At 31.3% G+C, this 23,549-nt stretch overlaps 4 protein-coding genes and 1 long non-coding RNA gene across 6 annotated transcripts; 1 reads left to right on the top strand and 4 right to left on the bottom strand.

The window, feature by feature from the left end:
- Positions 1-243: 243 nt before the first annotated feature.
- Positions 244-8,019, bottom strand: LOC149897812 (uncharacterized). Its single transcript, XM_090116544.1, has 10 exons — positions 7,953-8,019; positions 7,153-7,494; positions 6,352-6,723; positions 4,642-4,707; positions 4,177-4,329; positions 3,653-3,736; positions 3,277-3,408; positions 1,207-3,203; positions 828-1,152; positions 244-377 (listed from the first exon to the last, which is right to left on the bottom strand). The coding sequence occupies exons 1-10, from the start codon at positions 8,017-8,019 to the stop codon at positions 244-246; spliced, it is 3,672 nt and encodes a 1,223-aa protein (XP_089972670.1).
- A 1,969-nt stretch (positions 8,020-9,988) lies between these two features.
- LOC149897811 (beta-1,3-galactosyltransferase 5-like) lies at positions 9,989-13,905 on the bottom strand. Of its 2 annotated transcripts, XM_090116297.1 has the most exons (6): positions 13,658-13,905; positions 12,476-12,650; positions 11,629-11,797; positions 11,133-11,349; positions 10,757-10,879; positions 9,989-10,458 (listed from the first exon to the last, which is right to left on the bottom strand). In XM_090116297.1, exons 1-6 carry the CDS (start codon positions 13,686-13,688, stop codon positions 10,151-10,153), a joined length of 1,023 nt encoding a protein of 340 aa, XP_089972423.1. In that variant the 5' UTR covers positions 13,689-13,905; the 3' UTR covers positions 9,989-10,150. The 2 variants fall into 2 exon arrangements, with proteins under 2 accessions (XP_089972423.1, XP_089972424.1); XM_090116298.1 differs by lacking the exon at positions 13,658-13,905 and having other exon boundaries at positions 11,629-11,804; positions 12,476-12,591.
- Positions 13,906-14,325: 420 nt separating this feature from the next.
- Positions 14,326-17,328, bottom strand: LOC149897809 (uncharacterized). The gene is made up of 3 exons (XR_016458192.1): positions 17,278-17,328; positions 15,242-15,350; positions 14,326-14,692 (listed from the first exon to the last, which is right to left on the bottom strand). It is a non-coding gene; the product is annotated as an uncharacterized LOC149897809 (long non-coding RNA).
- On the bottom strand, positions 15,514-16,866 carry LOC149897810 (splicing regulator SDE2). Its single transcript, XM_090116206.1, has one exon. It carries the CDS (start codon positions 16,803-16,805, stop codon positions 16,092-16,094), a length of 714 nt encoding a protein of 237 aa, XP_089972332.1. The 5' UTR covers positions 16,806-16,866; the 3' UTR covers positions 15,514-16,091.
- Positions 17,329-18,117: 789 nt separating the features above from the next.
- Positions 18,118-19,091, top strand: vih (ubiquitin conjugating enzyme vih). The gene is made up of 2 exons (XM_090116257.1): positions 18,118-18,354; positions 18,427-19,091. Exons 1-2 carry the CDS (start codon positions 18,254-18,256, stop codon positions 18,854-18,856), a joined length of 531 nt encoding a protein of 176 aa, XP_089972383.1. The 5' UTR covers positions 18,118-18,253; the 3' UTR covers positions 18,857-19,091.
- Positions 19,092-23,549: the final 4,458 nt, after the last annotated feature.

Below are 23,549 nucleotides of genomic sequence, written 5' to 3'. Positions count from 1 at the left end.
GATTTTTTTAATTGTTCACTATCTATTTAAAAGTCGACAAAGTTTAGTTACATCAACTGAAATAGGACTGAATAGTTACAATTGTAATATGAATAGAAATGAAAAAGTATAGGACTATCTGCAGTAACGCGACGTGTTAAAATTCAGTTACATAATAATTTACACAGGTATTTTGAAATAAAACAACCAGTTTTCTAATCAAAAAGTTTATTATAAAAGTATAAAATTACAAATACATCCTTATCATTTAGCAAATAAGAGATCTTGCTGTTTTTCTCGAATATTTTCTCTAGGATCTCGAATTTTCAGTAATGGTTCTTTTAGCGCGTAAAGAAAAGTACCTTTTAAATCTTTCCTTCCCGCTATTTTATGTGAATCTGCAATTGCAACAAAGTATTAATTTTATGTTTTTCTCTTGGATGTTTGATTTGGGTACCTACCACTAAAAAGCAGCTTTAGGATATGGATGACTTTGTTCACAGAGAGTGTACAATTTTTTAAAAAAAGGCTCCTTATTTCAATCATAACAAATAATTTCACAGTAAAGTTTAAGGCCATTTAGGATCTGATTGGGATAGAAAACTTTTCAATTGACTAAATCTATACTATCTATACTAATATTATAAAGGGGAAAGGTTTGTTGGGAATGTATGTATGTATGTATGGTTTTCACGCATAAACTACTGGACCGATTTTTTACAGATAATCTTTAGACCCTGAGAAAGAACATAGGCTACCTTTTATTGCGAAATATGTACCACGGGCGAAGCCGGGGCGGATTGCTAGTAATGACTAAATTGATAATGTTTATTTTTATCAATACTTACTCATTCTCCTAGTCTGATTAAGACCTTCAATCTTTTTATTTTGCACTAAAATGTTAAACAATTCCCTTGCAAGGCTGCTGTTACCACGCCGTAGAGAAATTAAAGATCTTTTCCCAATATTGTAATTAATATCGTCTGATTCAACACCTTCTTCTTCTTTTACTTTCAGATACAATTGAATTCGATTAGAAATAAGTTGATTTATTATTTGTTCTCGTGATAGTTTAAAATCTTTATTAACATTTTTTAGAATGTTCGAGTTTGAAGATTTAGTAACATCGCTTGGTATTTTTAAATTACTTTTCCTTTGCCTTTTATTTGATATCTCATTTACAGTAAAGCTTGTATTTAATAATTTGACCTGGCGTTTAGGATTAGCCTTATTCAAATTAGCAATAACATTATTGCTCAATTTAATATTTGTAGCTGTATTGTCAATGAATTCAATAATTTCTTTCTGATTCTCGGTAGGTACATTTTCAACAACATCATACGATATTTGGATGTTTTCTAAAACGTTTTTATGACGTGCTACGTCTGCTTCCAGAGTTTTCAACAGCATACGCTTTTTGTGTGGTGGTACGACGGACAACAATGCAAAATTTTTATACGTATTACTTAATTTTTCTATATTGTCTATCATCTTTTTCAAATCATCATAGGACTTTTGTTCTTCGAAATCAAAACGTCTGTTTTGCTTTTGCAAATGATTAATATTTGTTATAACACGTCTCCATACTTTAGCTGAAGTGGGCCTTATTGCATCACTCGATGCACTTCTTCTTGACAACGGAATAGACTTAAATTCTAATGTTAAAGCCTCCATTAAATTTTCCATATTTTCTAAAGGGGAAGGCTTTTTAGTAGTTGAATGTTCCTGCTGGTTATCATTCAATATGTGACTTATGCAAGGTAATATATCAGTAATGTTGAAATTTGTATTATTCTTAGTACCACGTTCCTTTTGTAACTCTGCTAAGTCATTAATTATAGATTGTAAGTGTAGTTTTAGCCTTTCTTTAGCAGAAGCGAGCTTTTTCGGTTCTTGTTGTTCTGATTGTCTTAAAAACTCAAGCTTTTTTGTTGTCGTTGTCGATTGGGGTGTAGTTGAGGTAGTAGTAGTGGTGGTATACTTTTCTGGTTCTATTAGTTTCGATAGGTCAATAAAAGATTTTATTTTTAAAAATTCAGTCAGAGTGTCGATTATTTCACCTTTAAGATTTATCGACGGATTTGATGATTCGTGTGCGATCTGATTTAATAAACACTGAGGATTATTCTGAATATGATTCACATAATCCAAAACAATTTTGTCTTTAGCTGTAACTGTCAAGTTTGCTAAATTCGTGTTTCCATTTCCTTTTAAATTATCTTTCATGTTCTCGTCATTGGCCAATTGATTTAATTGTTTCATTTTTCTATGTATTCTATTAGATTTTTTCGTAGGCAATAACAATTTTGTTATCTTTTCTAATACATTTGCGAACATATCAAATTTACTTGTATCTGGGGATACATCTTCTTCTGGGTCAGTTTTAATAGAAGAATGACCTTTTAAGTTGTTCAGAGCTTTTTGTGTATATTCAAACTTTTGTATCAAATTTAATACATCTGTCAATTTCTGTACAACATTAGATGTAACATTTTTAGCTGTTTTAACGTTTTCTGACTCTTTTATAGTCTTATTACATTTACCTTTGTTCAGAGAAACTATGTCCTGTGTATTATTGACTTCATGGTGCAAATTTTTAACCTCAATTGTTTGGCAGATCGAAATGTTGTTCACATTTTTATTATTATTCAGAGTATGAGACAGTTTTTCTAATGCATTTTTAAGAAACGTTTCTTGTCTTAAATTGAGTGGTTCTTTAAATAGTTCTAACAAGTCGTTTATTTTCTCGTGTTTCAAAGTTTCAGTTTCAAATGAATCACTGGATTCTTTATCCATATTCCAGAGTTTGTTTAATAAATTTCCCGCAATAAAAGCCATTGCTGTTAACGTGTCATTTTCTGGTGTAAATGTTATATTAGATACGGGGATGACATTTTTATCACCTATAACTTCATTGCCTTTAGTTAGCTCATTAACAACTATTTTCGATAAGTTTTTATCTTTGTCTTTTTGAGAATAATTTCCAATAATGCTCTGCTTCTCTTTATCAAGTGCTAATGATTTTTCATCATGTGGGAAAGAGTCAATTTTATTTTCAGCAAATTGATGTTCATAATCTTGAGGCGTGTTAAACTCAATGTGTAATGAGCTCAATTCTGTTTTATTTATTCCTTCGATTATCCCTTTTCGTCGTGATATTTTGACGTTAGGATTAATTTTTTGAACTTCTATAGTACCAGATTTATTTGAATTCTTCAGAGTATCTGTGAATAGAATATAATTTGTTTAACGAATTGTATTTTTATTATATAAATATGACTATTTCTATAAAATTACCTTCATTAATTTCATCAATAGTATTGTAGAATTTGACTGTGCCGTTATGTTCTGGCTTATTTTGACCTATTGATCTTTTTTCACGGGCCAAATACGCGTCGAAATCTTCCTCATAACGATTTTTATCTGCAACTTTAAGAATACGTTAACAAGTCTACTGTTTACGTTTTTTGTAAACAACTTACCTTAAAATAAAATAAAATGCCAAATAAACAGTGCTTTGTGCTTTATTTAATAAAAAAGTGCGTCAGTGCTTTTCTTTTACAGCAATTAAATAACCTGGAAGAAATAAATGTATTATTTTGATACAGTTTCAATTATTGAAATCGACGACATTTTTAGAAAATAATATATTGAGAAATGCTTTTATTTTTACCTAATAAAACATCTTCTTCGGGTCCCGGAGGAAGAGGCACTAATCGTTGTTTAGTATTTTTCTTTTGTTCTCTTTTTTTCACCTCTACAAAATAAAATATTTTATTACGTTTATTAATGGATTTTTTTGCACAACTTTAACTTCCATAAGATACTTAATTGTTTATATTACTTCTATTAATATTATAGACACGCTAGTAAACACAGTTTGTGAGGATGGATGTTTGTTACTCTTTCACATAAAAACTACTGAACAGATTACAATGAAATTTGGTATGTAGGTAGCTGAAAACCCAGAATAAGACATATGCTACTTTTTATTCCGGAAATTCATACAGGAACGGGAATTATGAGAGTTTTTCTTTGAAAACGCGGGCAAAGCCGCGGGCGGAAATCTAGTAAATAATATAGGGCGACGAAGTATTATGATCTTAATAAATTTTTAGAAAGAAACATTATTTTTGTCAGTTCAAAAAATTCTGTACAAGTTACTAGTACAACATTTTTCTAAACACAAATACGTACCAGACATCAAAACATCGATAGCACTATAGACGCTGTCACCGTTGATGCTGTTGTCTTCACCATCATCATCATCAGGGCATGAGATGACGTCCTTACATGACCACTCGCCTGCCTCTGTACAGTGACATTTGGTGCATCCAGTGCACATGTTTGCTGAAACATTATTTTGGTTTCAGGGTTTGGAATTTCTCAATAATCTGCTAGTTTGTTGAAAGTGCAACAGGACCTATATTTAATACGGCTGTATTTCATTCAAGTTAATTTTGAGCCGTTTTATTCGATTTCTAGTAGTGCGAAGGCATATTTAAATGTATTTTGCTAAATAAAAAATATCACTACGACTGCCTTTTCATTAACTTCATTTCTAAATTAAAATATTTTCATATTTCATTTAAGAAAGTATTTAGTGGAAACCTTTTTTTTACAATAGACATTGCTTTTCAATATAAATAATAAAAAACTTACCATCTGTACAATCTGAGTACTCCGACACGAATGGTACACATTTTGAATCATCATTTTTATCTCCCACTAAAAAAGTAAATTTTATTGTTTTTTATATAAAAAGAGTCGCTATTGCCCACACAAAAAAAAGCATTTACTTAAATTCAAAATTCGCTTATTTGCAGAAAGAAAGAATAAAGAACATTTTGTGGACTTTTTTTCTATATTATAACCTGCATAAATATTACTTTAAATTTGAATTTACAGTATTTATACAGGGTGTCCCACTATTGGTATACTAAGCGCGAAGGAACTTGTACTTTTGCATACACTGATCACGTAAAAAATTCTTAAACAACAAAATAACATCAAAAAATTTTTGCTAAATTTTTCCTGAAAATCCATGTTTTCATCTCTAGCTTCGCGCAGCCGGCATATACCGCTTCGCTAATGTGAGCATTTTTTCTATGAAAACATAATCTTAAACGATATTTCACGTGCTGGTGGCAAAGCTGGGCAGGTTGCTTAATGTTATGGGTGAACACATAGAGTTTTAGTAATTCATCTATTTGAAAAAAAACTGTGTCTGGAATTTTATAAGTATTTTTTACGTACTCAGCGTATGCAAAACTATAACCTCCTTTGAGCTTAGTATACCAACAGTGGAACACCCACCCCACAGCTTAATAAAGTATCTACAATATTATTTTTAAATAAGAGGTATCTACATTATAATATTATGTTATTTAACGGCGTTATATAAAACGGTCAAAAGTTGATAACAATCATGACGTTATTAATAAATTTTAAGGATTAAACTTAATAATAAATTAAAATATGGAAATCCAAAGAAGGGCCAGTGCAGTTGAATAGATTTTTAAAATTAATATCAAAAACGTGCAGATAATCACAGTGCGGCATGTGCAAGCCCTAACAATATCTCCAATTGTAATTAAAACAAAACAAAATTAGTTTTATACGATTTATTTCAAAACGATAAAAAAATATAAAACGATCAATATCTCGCTAAATCGCTAACAAACAAAAAGACAAATGATAAATCACAAAACGTTACGGAAATAACAAAGGCGCAGGACTTTTTTTTTAAATACAGAAATATAATTTAGAAAACATTTTCCATGCAATGATAAAAAAAATGGTGAGTCAAAAATTTATTGCTTTGAGATCCTATTTTCATTTCCCAAAATATTTACTAATTATTTCATTACGCCTGTGAGTTTTTTACAATTTCTAGCATTCCTAAAAAGCTAAAACAGCGAGTTACACGACAAACACATCTTAAATCACATAAATAAGTAATTCGCGTAAATTCTAATCATTATTAACGATAAAGTCAACGTAGTCCCCTGTCGGACTGCCGGCTAGAATATTTTCTTTCGGCACTTTTCTTCTCAACTGTCGTATCTTGTTCCGCACTTGAGCGTGGAGGTTCCTCCGATGACCATTCGGATGATTACAGCATAACGTGTCACCTCCTGCAACCAATCTTACATTTAAACACCAAACATAAAGAAAAAAATTAAATTTAAAAGAATTTGGAACGCAAGATTGGCAACAGGAGGTTGAGAGAAGTTTCTACGATTAAATGGTCAGAAATTCCTATCCCTAACAATCTAGAAAAGAAAGCAAGACTAAATTCGTTTTGTTTTAACCAAATATTCAATTGGAGATATTGTCGTATTAACCAAACACCTAGAAACCTTATCATACCCTTATCTATCAACTCAAACATAGAATCGTCCATGGTCCGCCGCAATCTGTACGAAAGTTGCCTAAAATACGCGGGTCGGTCTTGTTGGAACATTTGTTTGTATCTATGCCTCATTGCGTCTGGTTCCTTAATGATTCTGTAGTATTCACAGAACCAGGGATCTCGGTTGATGCAACTAGCGGCTTTGGCGTCAACAGAACAGACGCAGAAGAAGCAGACATCGATATTATCGTAGTCTAGGAGGGACTCTATCTCGCTGGCTACGTCTATATCGGTATCATTCGCGTTGAGACTGTTACTGTAGTAGGACGTGCCTCGGAGACACTTCGATTTCGCCTCGTATGGTATCTCATCTCTATGCCAGATATAATCTGTGGTGATAACAAATATGACATGAAAATAACTTGTAAGTAATTGTGAAAATCCTATTAAAATAGCAGCCTAGCAGCCTTGAAACCGTATAAACTATGACGCTTAGAATTGTGTAATTATTCGCTACTAGCGGTCCGCCCCGGCTTCGCCCTTGGTACATACTTCGCAATAAAAGGTAGCCTATGTTCTTTCTCAGGGTCTAAAGAATATCTGTGCCAAATTTCATCAAAATCGGTCCAGTAGTTTATGCGTGAAAAGCATACATACATACATACAAACCTTTCCCCTTTATAATATTAGTATAGATGACGTATAAAATATGACGCTATAAGTGATATTTTATTGCAGTCCCGTACCACGAAACATTCACCAAAAGAATTGACTATTCTTGTGAACCTATCAACTGCACTGGCCCATACAGCACCAACCTCGCCTAATTCTATACGCCAAGGCTCTATCGTGTGAATAAGGCAGATTTTTCTCCATCTCTTCTCTCAAAGAAGCCAATTTCATACATTCATTGATATTTCTGGCTGGTCTTTTAGAACAATACTCGTCTTTTCCTTCCACAGAACACACGCAAATTTCACAATTTTCATCTTTAGCTTCGAAGTTCATGTGACTGCGTCTGAATTCACCCTCTTCTTCAGTTTCATAATGAGTTATATTTGGTTTTTGTACTATTTTGATAATGGTACGACCAGGGACACATTTGAGACCTCTGTCCTCTAACTCTTCTATTTTTGGAGGATTGGGATTGTAAAAGAAGTCTAGAAACATTTTTAAGTTTAGGACGTATATAATGACTATAAATCACTTTGAAATCTAATGTACAATAATTATTTATCATTTTACAAGGAATAACTATTGCAGCAGTACAACTATAACATCATCACCACATTTTAAGTAATCACAGCGCATCTACAAGTCTACACATTGTTCAGTTGTTTTACTTTTTCAAGGTAAAACTAAAGCTCTTATCTAAAAGGTTGTTTAATTATTCAGAATACTATAGCTTTATCGAGGATCTATTCAATACTATATAAATAACATGGATGATATTCAATTTACGAGCTGATTTTCGAACGAATGTGGCTGCTAAAGTGCTAATGCTAATGATTGAAATAAGAACCTCATTCCTGAATCTTTCATTTTCCAAGCCATTTTTCTAGGATATAATTAATAGAACCTAAATATTTAATTATGATAATATAAGTACAATTCTTACCTGCAATCACAGGGGTCCCCACGAAGGCAAGGAGCACCAAGATAGCAAGCACCAGACCCACATTCATGGTGAAAACCAACTATGTGACAATACCACGCTCGGTTGGGTTTATATGGGACTTTGTATGAAAATCTTGGTAGACTTTTTGTAAGAGTACAGATATGTATTATGTGAATTTCAGTTTTGTTTTCAAAATATAATTATTATATGAATTAAGTTACCACTGAGTTTAAATGCGAAAGGTGTTTCTAACGATTTTTTTTTTATATACTGGTAACTATAAAAATGCTAAATAATTGCTCTATCAGCTGAAATCTTGAATCTAAATTCTTGGAGAGTTTTTATTTCCACGGAAAAATATTAGAATTACTACACTTAATCCTAAAAAAATCACTATAGCATACAGCGAAAGTGAAAAACAGTCATCATCTTATTTTGGAAAAAATGTTACAAAAAAAATCAATAAATTACCTCAAATTATGATGGATCCCATATTAAAAATAGCATCTATTATTATTCCAAATGCAGCAAACAAAATAAATAACAAAATTATTAATTAATAAAGTCAAGTTTGGCCCTGTACCAATCAATGAATCAGAAATACAAAAGTAACGAACATTGAAATAAGACGACTCGCTCGTAAAACTTTATCAGTGCACCTGTGATTGATGTACTTGCATCATTTTCTTTTAAAATTATTTATTTACATGTATTAATTGAATTTTGAAGAGCTAACTAAAGATTTACCGACTTGATAAACCAATGAACTTCGAATTGACGATATAAAACCTAATAGATATTCACATCACTTTTTAGTGTCGCTTTAATTTTATAGATTTTCTGTTCCAAATTTCATCATCTAGTTAAAAACACATTTATTTTTTTAATCGATTTCAAAGAAGGAATTTATCGATTCGATGTATATGCAATATGCATGTATCAGGATAATATGTAATTACACAGTATTTAGATAATATTAGGCTGTAACAACTGAACACGTGAGCCAAATTTACTCAAAAACTATAAGTCATATTGAAATGATTTATTTTTACTTATGTTGGATATGCACCTACTCATCAATGTAAGTTTCATCAAAATCGGTTCTATAGCTTTAGATAAAGGTAGAGAGCTAAAATATTTGATATCAATCACAAGGAAACAGCGTCGAATCAGCTTCCAAGCCTTCTTCCAGGGCTTACAAACGACAAAAGCTTCATTGTCGGTTTATTTTGTTAATTAGTACTTGTTTTATACTCCTTTACAGACAAACATTTATAACATACCAATTTGGAATTGACTGAAAATATTCTGATCACCTCGCCAATAAATAAAACAACAAATAAAAAGTAATTATTTATTTTATTTTTTCATGTATTCAGAGAGCCACATTTTGTAACATCATTTAGATTTTAGAACATTAAAATAATACCTACTCAATGAATATTACACAATACAACTACAATTTACAAAAATGCTTTTATAATATAGATGAATTATTGTTGCAATAGCATTAGCTACTACATATTTAGTATTATGTGACTATAATTAAATATTTTAACGGGTTTATAGTCAGTCAATTTTACAAATAAGTTACCTACATAACATTACATACAACTAAAACGTAAAATGAAAGGCTCGCATTGGATTGGGCACAGACTAATAATAATATACTACGTATACAAATAATACTAATTTGGCACAACGTTATCACATTTTGTTTCGAACTTTGCATAAAGTATAACTATGAATAACCATTCAAATATGACTAATTGCTATTTGTCATCCATCCCACCCTAATTCTATGTTTATTTTAAAATATTACATATTCAAAAGATGCCTCTACAATTTATAAACAAAATTAATAACAAATTAAAATAAAAGCCATTCACTAAAATTACGAAAACAGTTATTTTCTTTCTAAAAATCATGGGTTGTGATTATGACTTAGATCATTAATGATCTAAGGATTATGAGAATAATTTCTGACAAACGTGACCCCCATTTCAGAATCTCATTGAGGCTTATTTTTTGTCATCGTTAAACTTATCCATACATTTACAAATCGAACTAATACTTTTTTTTAATAAAAACAAACGCACACACAGTTTTATTTTTCTCATAATCATGACCCATTAGTAACAAACACAACCCCCTCTTCAAATGTCCTCGAAGACTTTTTATCATAGTTTTTTAATCTATCAATATAAAAGCCATTCACTAAAACTATCAAATGCACAAACAGTTTTATTATTCTCATAATCCCGACCCATTTCTAATATACGCGACCCCCATTTCAGAATCTCTTGGGGGTTTAAACTGTGGGTCGATGCTAATCCCCAATATAAACAACTAATCGGTAACCACGGTTTATACGGACTTAAACTACGATCGTGGGTTAAATTTAAACCGACGGTTTGGTTAGCGACTAGATACGTAAAAAAAACATCCTCTAAATTAATCATGGGCACTTTGTATGCTGCTTCTAGGATTTGTTGTATGTATTTTACTGAAAAAAAACATGTTATTTAGAATGATTAGATTTTCCAAAATAAAATTAGGTTTAACAGTAATTGAGGGTAATAATCTATTCCATAAGCATTTTATCCCAAACGACTCGAATTTTTTTTGACAAATCAGGAATATATCACAAGAAAAAAATCAGAAATAGTCGTGTAATGATATAAGATGAAAATTAAATAAAATTTAAATTTAAAATAATTATGAAATCGAATGTTTGAGTAGGGTATTTAATATACTATTTCATCATTAGATATAAAAGTCCTTTTGAGATAAATGAAACTTACCATTAATTAAATACCCCGTACCAGAGAGGTATTGTGGTACATAATCATTTCGAATCAGCCATTTTGGTACGAACCACTTGTTGTAAGGATCTCGATGGAGGTGGTTGTTTTCTTTCCTGTACCCTGAAAATTTTTGTTTTCTACAAAATTTTGCTTGATATCAAAATAGGGTTAGTATTCAGAAACACTTAGAATTAAATATAAGTACAATACACAAATGAAAGTCGGAGAATGTCTATATTGGAATATTAGAAATAAATGGCCTAGATATCGGAATAAACATTCATAAGCAAAAACACGTAACACACTTGAGATTTTAGAAATGAATAACTAATTAAAAATTAACCATAACTTCAACTACAATTCCTAGATTTACCTATCAGGGCTGCCTGGGACCCATTCACCACTTCCCTCATCCTCCAAGGGTTAACCAGTACATCATCATCAGTCTTCAACAACCAGCTGGTTGAGGGACAGTTCTCCAGAGTCCACTTCATCATCAGACCGGTCTTGAGGGTCAGGTTCTGGTAGTGGTCGTTGAACTGGTATATTATCATGTCACCGTGTAGCTTGGCTTCTATGTAATTGTCTACCTATAAAGTTGTTTTTTAATGTTCTGTTTTACGGAATTTTAAGTAAGTAGGTACAGGGTTTATGTTCAATTCTTAAATAATTTATTAATGGAGGATGTTAAGTATTTTTATTCATAGGAATGATTTTACATTATTTTTAATCTTGTCCGTTACAGAATCAAATAAATCAAAGTTCAATAACTATGTGATTTATTGTTTGGCAGTGTTTTTAATGTACATATTACATTGAAAAATACTGCCATCTGAAAAAAACCTATATCTAATCTGAGTTTAACTCACCAGCAGATCTTCTTCCCGACCCCCATTAACCCCAAGCAAGAATAACGTTCTCAACCCCTTTCCCCACGTCGCGCGAATCGCGTCGCGTTGAGCGAAACGGAGCGGCGATGACGTCACTATTGCTAAGAGATTATCGCATGGTGGTGTAGATGGCTCTATTAGAAGTTGGCTGTAAACTACTGACGGTTATAGGGAAGTTTTGAACAAAATAATATACATAATGATAATACTTTAAAAAAGTAAAAGGTTAATTTTATGATATAGACGTTCTAGGATGTATCTATATTCTCTAGATCTACTGAACAGATTTTAAAAATTCTTTAACCAATAGAAAGTGTCGAAATCAATTAGTGTTATAGGCTACAGAGTACAGGCATAACCCGAGTGGAATTGGGACGAGCGGCTATTTATACTAATTGTAATTATACTAGTGCCATGCGTTTTCACACCCTATTTCACGTAACTAAATGTTTGATTAAAAAAAACGTGATTGTCTCATCTACTTTGCAGTTTAATTTCATCCAAATCGGTTCTGCAGTTTGGTCGTGAAAAATAGAGACAATCTCAAGAATGTTTTATATGTCAAAATAATAATTTAACCTAATAATTTAACAATAAAAATATAGAAAGTAGAGTTCTAGTAGAGGAAAGTACAGACTTTACATAATTTTTAAATTGTTACATCAAACAAAAGTATATTTTCAAATTTAAAACATGTTTCTGAATTGAGAATTGATTTGATGAAGGTTTCAGAAATATTATGTCAAATACTCAATTCAGAAACCGGCCGTAATTCTTATTTAGTTATATTTTTTTTTATTTTTAGAGCATTTATTGTTTCACCTACATATTATCCACATACTCCTTCAAATTCCTGTTCCTTTGCAGATGATCTAAGTCCTGCACTACCACCACTGGTAGCAGACCCTGTGCTACCACATGCACGGTAAACCAGCACCACAGCAGTGGTATGAATACCACGAGCACTAGGGATAGACGCATTATGGTGCTGCGGCGTGGTACTGCAAGAAATGTCTTTGGGTTTTTGGGTTGTTTTTGAGCGTGTGTGTGTATGTGTCTTTATTAATGTGTAGCGAATAGCGATGTGTTAGAATTTATAAGAATCTGACATTTTACAAGATAATTTTTAATTAGCCGTTTAGGTATAATGTGCAAAGAAATCTATCTACATATACTTTTAATACATATTACATAGTGCATTGTGCAATAAAGTGTTTTATTGTTTATTTAACGAAGTAACTAAGTACATAATATTCTCGGAAAACAAAACTTCCAACACAGCAGAGCTAGAGAAAGCAGCTAGTATATAAAAAGTTAAAACTATCAATAAATCGTTAATCACTGAACCTCAACATTTTCCTAGTAATATAAATTACGAATTGTAATGCTCATTAACCTATTTTCTTATTTCTAATTATAAGTTTTATCGTAGAGGAACTAGGTATTAGGTATTTTACGTTTAGCATCCTGTCGGATTCTAGCTACGTTCATTGTATACGTAAAACCATATTCCGATATCGATATCTTATCATCGACTATCATTACGATAAGTATTTATCATATTTTATAAATCGTATAAATATAATATATTTTTCTAACCGCAATGGAAGATGCAATGGATGCATTTGTATGTGTATAAGGTTTGCTATAGGTAATATATTATTATGTTGTTTTTTAACCGAATTCAAAAAAGGAGGGTGTTCAGCTCGGCCAGTACCTATATATTTTAATTTAAAAATATTCTTAGTTACTTACATTTTTGTATTTTAAACATAACTAGTTACCTAGTTACTACAAAATATGAATTATAAAATAACTAACTATAACGATATTAAGTAGCTTAGTTAGTTACTAATTATTTTTTACTTATAATTGTGAATTGAAACTGAAGAAAATAAATGTGAATACGTTACTTACATAACTACATTGTAATACTTTATTTTTCTCAATGAAAGAGCAAAGTTTTGTATCAAACAGGAACTCCAGGAAAAGATAAGTTATGACTTACCAAACAACATAATATATTTGTATCGCCTCATTGTAACACAATTTCATCACATTGCACTAAACACACTCATATTTAAATTAAGCACAAAATAAAAAACCATTTTTTTTCTATATCCGGGCGGCCGTTCCCGCCAAAGCGTAGGACAGATAATAAATTATCGATCGTTTGGAAATGGACTCATAGAGTGGACTTCGTTTATTTGGAAAGTTATCAGTACTCCTGCGTTATCTTTGACGCGCTATATGCGTTTAAAGAATCTCATAATCGACATCGTAATGAGTAAATAATGATTGCATTTTATAAGTCTGACCAAGGTCTAATCCAGATCTACGGAAAATAGAGCTAAATTGACACATGTAGAGTCAAAATGCGATCGCTTTTAATTTTCTTTTAATTTATAGGTCGTTTTCATGAGAATCCTATTAGATCTTTTTGCTAATCTAGTCATGTAAATAGTGTGTAAATATGTGTAAATACCTGTGGTAAATACCATGATACCACGTGATACGTTTTTTGCCAAATATGGACTGAACCGATTTTAGTAAAAAATTTCTACTTATATACCTACTATGAGTATGTAGTAATTTAAAGTGTTAAGTATATAATATACGAGACTTTGGGCAAAAATAAAACACAGCCTTATCACTTGCATATTTATTTACATTATTAATAATAAGATGGTAAGTAGGTACATTCGCTTTTGGGAAAGTTAAGAAGTCGAGGACAGGCTCATGAACTATCGATAATTAATTAATCTTACTTATAAAAGTATCTAAAAATAAACTATGAATTGAAATCTCCATACATTAAAATCTACATTAACATTAAAATCTTTGGTAACGCCACAGCGTAACATAGATACAATAAATAAGAAAGCCTTAAAACTATTTGATTTTATATTACTTTGACATGAGTATGAAAAAGGTAATATTTATTTATCATCAGACGGCTGCTTCACCCAGAAGCCCCAGGGCGCGAAACCATCGTGTTTTGTTGGACCTCTGTACACCTTGATTTGAACACGTGGTACTTCCTCTGAAAATAAAATAAATATAATATATTAAAAGTTACATTATGGGACGTAATAACTATTTAGTAATCTGTGGTATGGGGGATATGCACTAGGCATTATCATCTCATTCCCATGATGATGGATTTTTAATCACTATGGAGTACGGACTCCGATAGATGGCGTTGTATTAAAAAACGCGAACGAAGCTGCGGCGAACAGCTAGTCCTATTAATGTTCTATCCTTCCTATATTATAAATGCAAAAGTTTGTGAGGATGTGTATGTGTGTGTTTGTTACTCACGCAAATACTACTGAACAGATTGCAATGAAATTTATCACAAATATAGAGGGTAACTTGGATTAACACAAAGGATAAGTTTTATCCCGGAAATCCCACGGGAACGGGAACTATGCGGGTTTTTCCTTGAATTATGAAATATGAATAAATTGTATGTGTATAAAAAAGTCACATTAGTTATACCACTTATGTGTCAACAACGGCTTAACAGATTTTAATAATTGTTGTTTATTAGTTAGTTTTTGGATATAAGGAAAACAAAAAAATTTCATACCTCTGCTGTTATAATCGCGGTCCACATCGTCTTCATCTTCAAATTCCTGCGGCCGAGATGCCGCCAACGCGAGCAAAGACAATAGAAGGAATGCCTTTAGATATTGTCTCTGGAAACAAATAATTGCACAATATATAAAAAATTTTCTTCCATTAAAAATATTAAATTCATTTAAAAATACTAGAATTACAATCTATTACCTGTAAAATACACACAAATTGATAGAAATCTTCAGATATTATATTTAGAGGGAAAGAAAAAGATGCAAATTGAAAAAATTGTTTATTATTCATTTTATTCCTTACTTAACATAGGTACAATAGTTAGAAAGTTGTTAAGACAGGTACATAATGTTGTATGTAATTTAAAATTTTATAGTTTTATAAAAACTATTGCATTTACAGTAAGTATACCTAAGAGCTAGCACGCAAGAGCAACTTTTGTCTCTGCAACTATTTTGTCTCTCCCATCAACTCTATGGGGAGTTGCGTCGCTACGTGCGCGCACTTTCTACTAGCCCATAGAGTTGATGGGAGACAAAATAGTTGCAGAGACAAAAGTTGCTCTTGCGCGCTAGCTCTAAGAACCTAACATTATGTTCATTGTAATCACTTTTTTTATAATAACAATATTGATAAAGATATATTATAGCATACAGTCATTCCACAAGTACTATGGAAGCCACTTCTTATTTTGTGCCATTTTAGATTAAGTAATTTGAAAAGTATTTTGAAAACTACTTTGTAAAAAGTAAACTTATGTTTAATATAAGTAAATACATCTTAATTTTAGCACATATTTAAAATGTTGTCTAAAGTCAATTAAACCATAACAATTAGTTCACTAATTATCACACTTTACTACTTCCTGCGGTACGATCAGATTCATTTCCACTATCTGTTGACACAGACTTGGCCTTTGGTTTCTCAATTTCTTCCTCATCCTCGCTCAAAGAGGAACAATCAGACAGTTCAGCGTCAATCCACAGCTTAGCTTTCTTCTTCTTTTGTTGTACCTCGTCAGATTTCCGTTTCCGTTCATTTGATGACCCCGCAGCCTCCCAACCGGCTTCTACAGCTGAACTCACACGTTCCGGCAGCTCTTCACGCTCTTTTTCATAGCTAGGGTTCAAATTCACGTCAATTTTCGGCTCTGCGAGTAACTTTTCAAGTTTCTTCTGTTTACGCTCAGCAGCTTCGCGCTCACGATCTTCCTGTCCTTCTAACCACTTCCGTAAACGCTTCTCTTCGTTTATATCACGTAAGCGCCTTCCAGACAAGTCACGGCACGCTTCACGGTTGGTCGTCTTTTCGATTTGAGCACCAATTGCTCGTAGCATAGATCCGAAACCACCTTTCCCTCCAACTAATCTTGTGCATACTCGAATAACGCTGTCTGCGTGTAGACAGCCATCAGAAGAAACTATCTTCCCATTAGATGTTACGTACAAATCGTCATACGGTACACCATACTTCTGTGAGACTATTTGTTTCAATTCATTGGTACATTCACAAACCACACCAGTTAACTTCTGGTTCTCAAAGAAAATATTCATTGAAGTCATCTTGATGTCTGAAGTTAATATAAAACACTATATATAATATAAAATTTAATCCTTATGTTTGGATATAATTTCACAAGATTAGTCACAATAAATTTACGTGCTTCGTATAAACCACAACAATTCAGAATTTCAGACAAATTTCAGAATTCAGAGTTGTGACACTTGACAGACGTCAATAATAAATACAGATAATGAAAATCTACAATATTTTTCATTGTCACATTTGCTAGGTATTTAGAAAGAGATTTAAAAACACCAATGATTCATCCACAGGATTCATCGATCGATCACTTCCAAAAATAACATAAAGCTAAAGAAAAAACTTTAATTATATTTAAACAATTTTGAAATCAAACATTTCAAACAATTTTAATTTAAAACTCAAAATTAAATGCGCTTTAAGGCCATCCATGAATATTGTACTTTTAGCTGTTAATGTTTAATAACTTAGATATATGCAGAAGGTACTTACTTTTAAAAACATTTTGAAAATAATATAATATAGGTTGCTTCACTTTAGTTAACATAAACACATACTACAAAAACGCGGCTTCGACAGTATTATTTTATAGATTCGGTTACACAATCAACGACTTTGATTCTTTTTTTTTTAATTTCACGGTCTATTAAAGATATATTTAAGAGAAAGTGAAAGTCGGAAATAAATTTTGGCGTACATAATAAAACAAAATAAATAAGACTCAGTAACTTTTCCATTATTAATAACTATTTACAACTGTGGTGACAACGAATATGATCCTAATTTTATATTAGAAAAATTATGTCATGATTTAAGCGAAAACTAATTTGTTGTACATTAAAGATAAAAATATTTAGTAATTACCATTTATTACATCGATTTCGTATCTTTTAAGCTATAATTTGCATTCTGTTGTTAAATATTATTAGTCTCAACCCGAGTAATGAGCAAAATAAACCTAAATAATAAAATAGATTTTTATTGTTCCTATAATCGACGGTATACTGGTATAGGTATGATTTAATTTTATTATTGAAGTTCATATTTTATAGGCTTTGCGAAAAATACGAAATATGTTTAAATTAATTTATAAATTTAAGCTTGAAAGATTTTCGTGAGATTAAACTCGGTATTAACCCAAGACTTAAAACATTGCAGATTTTGTTATTCATAATTAATGTAAGGAATAATTATTTGTATAACTAAAATAACAGATATTTATTAGTTTATTATAGCAATAAATAATATTATGACAATTACTAATAATTTTAATAACGTTTCATTTCCATAGCCAAAATTTAAATAAAGAATTGATTTTTTATATCTATGGTTCGTTAATTGACCACCATTTCAATACGTCTGTCAAAAGGAGATATCCAATAAAATTGGAGCTTTTTAAAATTTAACAGGAAGCAGTCTCGTTTTAACAGACGACGGGTGACAAATAATTTCAATTTTATTAAATACTATGGCGCAGAATATTAATCCACACTATGCATCATCATCAAATCACCCCAAACAAAATGAGGACACGATAAAATTAAAAGACAATCACGCCGTAAGCAAACGGTAAGTTTTCATATAACAACTTCTACTTTGTACAACTCAAAATGATTTCTAACTCGCTTATTTGTTTCGTAGATTGCAAAAAGAGCTCATGGAACTGATGAGGTGCGCAGACAAAGGCATATCAGCGTTTCCAGAAAGTGAAAACTTGTTCAAATGGATAGGAACGATTAACGGCCCCTTAGACACGGTATACGCGGGTCACACGTACAAACTGTCTCTCGAATTCCCCAATTCATATCCGTACGCTCCGCCTTTAGTGAAATTTATCACACCGTGTTTTCACCCAAACGTGGACACCTGTGGCTTAATTTGTTTAGACATTCTGAAGGACAAATGGACAGCATTGTATGACGTACGCACAGTGTTACTGTCGATTCAGAGCTTGCTGGCCGAACCGAACACGCAGAGCCCCCTCAACCAGCAAGCGTCGTACCTTTGGCCCAATCAGCCAGCGTTTAAAAAGTATTTAGATGAATTTTACAGTAAACATAAGGACTTATAGTTTGTTTCAATTTAATAATGATTTTTACGAGTGGAATGCGTGCTTGTTTGAGATGGAGGGTTAAAATTTATTTTCATATTGACTTTGGAGTGTTAGGCAAATAAACTGTTGAGATGATTAAAATGATTTTCTAATTTATTGTAATTACTTGATGCCTTCTGTCTCCGGATTGTAACAAGTGTAACTTTATGTATATTGAGATCACTGGCAATTATAATTCTCTAGTGCAATTCAAGTCTTTGTTTTATTTTAAACCAGCTATTACGTCATATAGAAATTTTGATAAATCAGTGTCTTATCGAGTATTGCAAAAAATAATTTTGTATGTGATATCTCTTTAGATAATCTTGTATTCAACCATACTTTATAAATAAGAAAGTTTTGTTTTTTGTATGTTCGTAAGAGATTAAAATAACTTACCAAATCTTACCAGTTTCAATTGAGTCTGCAACTAAATATTATCATTAACAGAATGTTGTTCTAATTTATACAGTCTTGAGTTTCCTTTTTTACTGGACCAAAAGAACCATAATATAATGAATAAGGAAATAAACAACATTTGAAAATTGTAGCTGAACGCACCAAAGTAAGCATCTATTACAAGTGGTGTTTATGTTCATTTCTCATCTCATTTATTAGAATTAAGTAACTAAAGGGTACCTAATGTACAAGATTGATACAGATACAATTTTAGTAGAATCATAATTTAACAACTGAGTTGAATATACCTACATAAACAGTAAGCTACAAGGAATGTAAGTACCTATGCTTTTAATTCATTGCCACTGATACAGTGGTTACATTGGGTAAAAGGTTCTGGGTTCGATTTTGTATCATTTCTGTGGTAAAAAATTACTGGCTATATCATTGGCTATATATAAATTGTCATATTTGTAGTCACTGAGATACTATTAGAACGTAGTTGTAGTTACCTATAGCAAGTGGATTACTTATAAACTGCTTTAAATCTTATTCAATTGGATTTAAATTATTTTTTTCATAAAAATGTATCAATTATGAATACAGGTGTGTATGTCTGTTGCGCTCTCTGCTAAAGCCGAATCGGCTGAACCGATATGATAATAATTTAATATAAATTAGCTACTGCTTCATCATAACAACGAAACTGAAAAAGTGTTATACCTCGAGTAGGTACCTATAGAAATTTGCATGCATGCATTTTGTATTTATCGCTACACGCGAGAGAAATCGCTAAATAAGTACTAAGTAATAAGTATATAATGCTGTATAGTAATTTTTATTATCTGTGATAATAAAATGTTTCATCATTTCTTTGTACCTACCGACTGAAAAATACTGATAAATGCATTACAAAATTGTGAAGATAATGCATTATTTTAATTTTGTTTCCATGCTGTTTTTACCTTATGGGTGCGGCTGGTTACAAATACGCACGTAAACTCATTTTAGATCATCGTACCTATGATATGATTTTTATTCTATTCTAAAATGCGGTGTAATCACTGCTCTTTTTGTTAGTAAAATTAACATTAAATATTAAAATCATGAAATCCTATTGCGTCATTACATTCTTATAGGTACGTTGACCCACTTCCTGTATTTACCTTAGTTCGCTGAGGTACACATCTAGATTTTACCTGATTTAGCAATTATTTTTTGTAAATTGTAACTACATGGCGTGAAATAAAAATCTCTACAGATTTAAAAATTTGACTAGGTACCTAGATTAAAGGAGCGATCGTTTGAACCTTGAATTTCTGATAGTAACTTATTTCGTATAAACAGTTTCTGATAGTAATTTCTTTCTTATGTATATACAGCTTAAAAAGAAAATTACCGCTACCCCAACCGTTGAAAAGTTAAAATAAAATGCTAAAACAATTACAAATACACATTTATTATTCCTAATAATAATTAATCCATAGTTAACAACTTTTAACAATGATAAGTGATTTCATTTTCTTAAATTAAATATGTGATTAGTAAATTGGAATGATCGCCTTTCGCATCTTTTCACATTTGTTTATTAATTCAGGTGCTAGTTTAAATACCAAAGGACTTTGCTATTCAAGGGATTAATATAAAACTGCAGCGAAGATTCAAGATAATATTATGTTTTTGAAGTGAAACTTCTATTAGGCGCGTTGAGAGTAAAATTTAATGGCCGCGTCATGGCAAACCGTCACTTCATGGAGTAAGGCGACGATTTTGGTGTCTTTGGTCTTTGAATCTTGCCAAAGAAGTTTCACTTCTGACACGTGTGCTCGGCACACACGCTATTTTATTGAAATGAAAATTTAAATACAGAAATAGGTAACTACTGCACCAACAAAAATTAATATGAAATGTAATATTGCACATGAAATGGAATAAATTAAGATGACTTTTCATTGGCACTCACACAAAATCAAACTTTCAACAACTTTAGATTATTATAAATAAATATTTTGCTTTATATTTTACTTACTAGGTTTACTTAGGTTATACATTTTTATCTGGCAATACAAAAGAGGAATAGTGTAAACTAGGCACTAGGCAGTTTATTATAGTCTACAATTAAATACGTTGAAATAAATACATATATGTACCCCAAAAAGGACATAATATGTTGATGATCCATGTTTTGCACGGAGAAAGTATCATTCTTCAATTTGAAAGCTTATATTCATAAAAAAAGGATTTTGTTAACCAAAACTGCGTTTGTAAAGCAGATACAATATACCATATTTTAAATTGAAGTTTTTAATATGTAAAAATTCAACATGTGTTGGACGTGTGTTAGTAAAAAATGTTGTGTGGTTTTATGAAACCACGGTAAAAGTGAAACTTTCCAAACACTGCTTTATACCTACTCGGCAGCCGACCGTCACGCGACATGCGCTACACAGACCAAAAAGTTTGAGACAATGTAATAAAAGTTTCACTTTAAATTTTGCTTGTGTTCGTTTAAATACAATAAGCTTTAAATATATTTATTACAACTAACTTACACTACTATAAATAAGGACTAGAATATTATTTATAAACGCACCATTTCAGTTATAAATGGATTTGCTATAAGTTAATAAGACCTACCTACCTAATATTAAAAATTCTATATAGTTTTCAACATTTTGTACAAAATCTATTTTCTCACTTTATTTAATGATTATGTAGTTAAAAATTTGTTTTCAATCAAGTTAAATTTTATCTCATTTTTTGTCTAACTATGCAAGCTTAGTAAATCAGGGGCCGAATTATGACCTCTTATTTACGGCGTAAACTGTCTGGAAATAAGGCCCCTGGTGTATTGTTGATCTGGTTATAAATGTTTATAATGCCTATTGTAATTTCATAGTTAATCACAGAACAGTAAAAACATATAGAAGTGCGATAATGTCATAATTAGTATGAAAACCAGTGTCGCCAAACCCACACATTTAAACCGATAGTTATACAGTACACTACAAGTAAACTATGCCTTTGATTGGACAGCTTAATTTGAGTAAAAACTGACTTAGGTTATAAATTCAGCATTTCAATATGTACCCTAACACACCATGTTACGGTTTATTTTATAGTATAACATCCCTAGGTATATTAGCTGTTTTGTTTCTCATTGCACAGAAATTCCAAATTCGAAAACATTCAGCTACTCCACAACAGAGGGCGTTAGTTTTCGATAAATATAACTTTGAACCTCAACATAAAGAGATAAGGTTGAAATTTGTGTCACTCAACATTAATGACATTAACTTGATATTTATCTGATGCTATGCCCTGAGGGATGTCAGCCTTGTTATCGATAATTCACAAATAAATATTTTTTGTGTATTTTTCTTTTCTTTCTTTTATATGAGTATAGTATAATGTGTCACATTTTGGAGTATGTTTATTACTACTAAGTACGTCTTTTTATATTATTATTATTAAATAAAAAACGGAATAGAATAGTATTAATCTATATTTACAAAATACAAACAGAAAATATGCATTATTTTAAATCTTGGAACTGCCGTAGGTTTGCTGTATCGGTGGCCTTTGTTAGACCGCTTAGTGCTGTTCGGCATCCAGTTAACTCGTCACGTTGCATTTATCCATTTCTCTTTTAAATTAGCCTCTTTGGGAAATCTATAAATAAATTGGACAAATGAAAGCTAAGGAAAAATAAAATAAAATTTAATATTTATAATGTTTGTGAGTATAGATGGCGCTGTGCCTGTGTAAACATCGTCTCTGTAGTTTTTGTATAATTATAAATATATTAATGCAAATCTAGTGCTTAAAAGTGTTTATAAATCTTAAGTTATCTCTAATAAATATCTGCAAGTGTTATCTAAACGTGTAATAGCCCTAAAGTCAATAAATTCTCGATAATATACTCGAAACATTTTAAATAAATTACTGTGACCAAGTGCATAAAAACAAAAATAATACCGTGTAAAAAGTGCATCTAGTGACATTTTCTACGATTATTCAACCGCAAAACATCCGAAAAGTGTTTATAATTTAAAAAAATCAAACAAAGAAAATAACTTTGAACAAAACCGTTGAAGTAAATGTGATTCTGTGCAAGTGTGATATAGACAAAACATCATACTTATTCTCTCTAAGAAACAGAAATTTTACTACTATAACCAATACGCTATTTTCGACATCAGAGATTAAGTTCATGTAGCCTAATGGTTGCGACGCGAGGAACGAATCGATAGATACCGCGTTCGAATCTCAA

The sequence above is a fragment of the Colias eurytheme genome, chromosome 25, assembly GCF_061535395.1.
Source record: "Colias eurytheme isolate Ceu_HAF_F1 chromosome 25, ilColEury1 Martin Lab GWU primary, whole genome shotgun sequence".
Classification (NCBI taxonomy): Eukaryota; Metazoa; Arthropoda; class Insecta; order Lepidoptera; family Pieridae; genus Colias; species Colias eurytheme.
The sequence above is the reverse complement of the archived record's forward strand: the minus strand, read 5'-3'. Positions and strand labels throughout refer to the sequence as shown.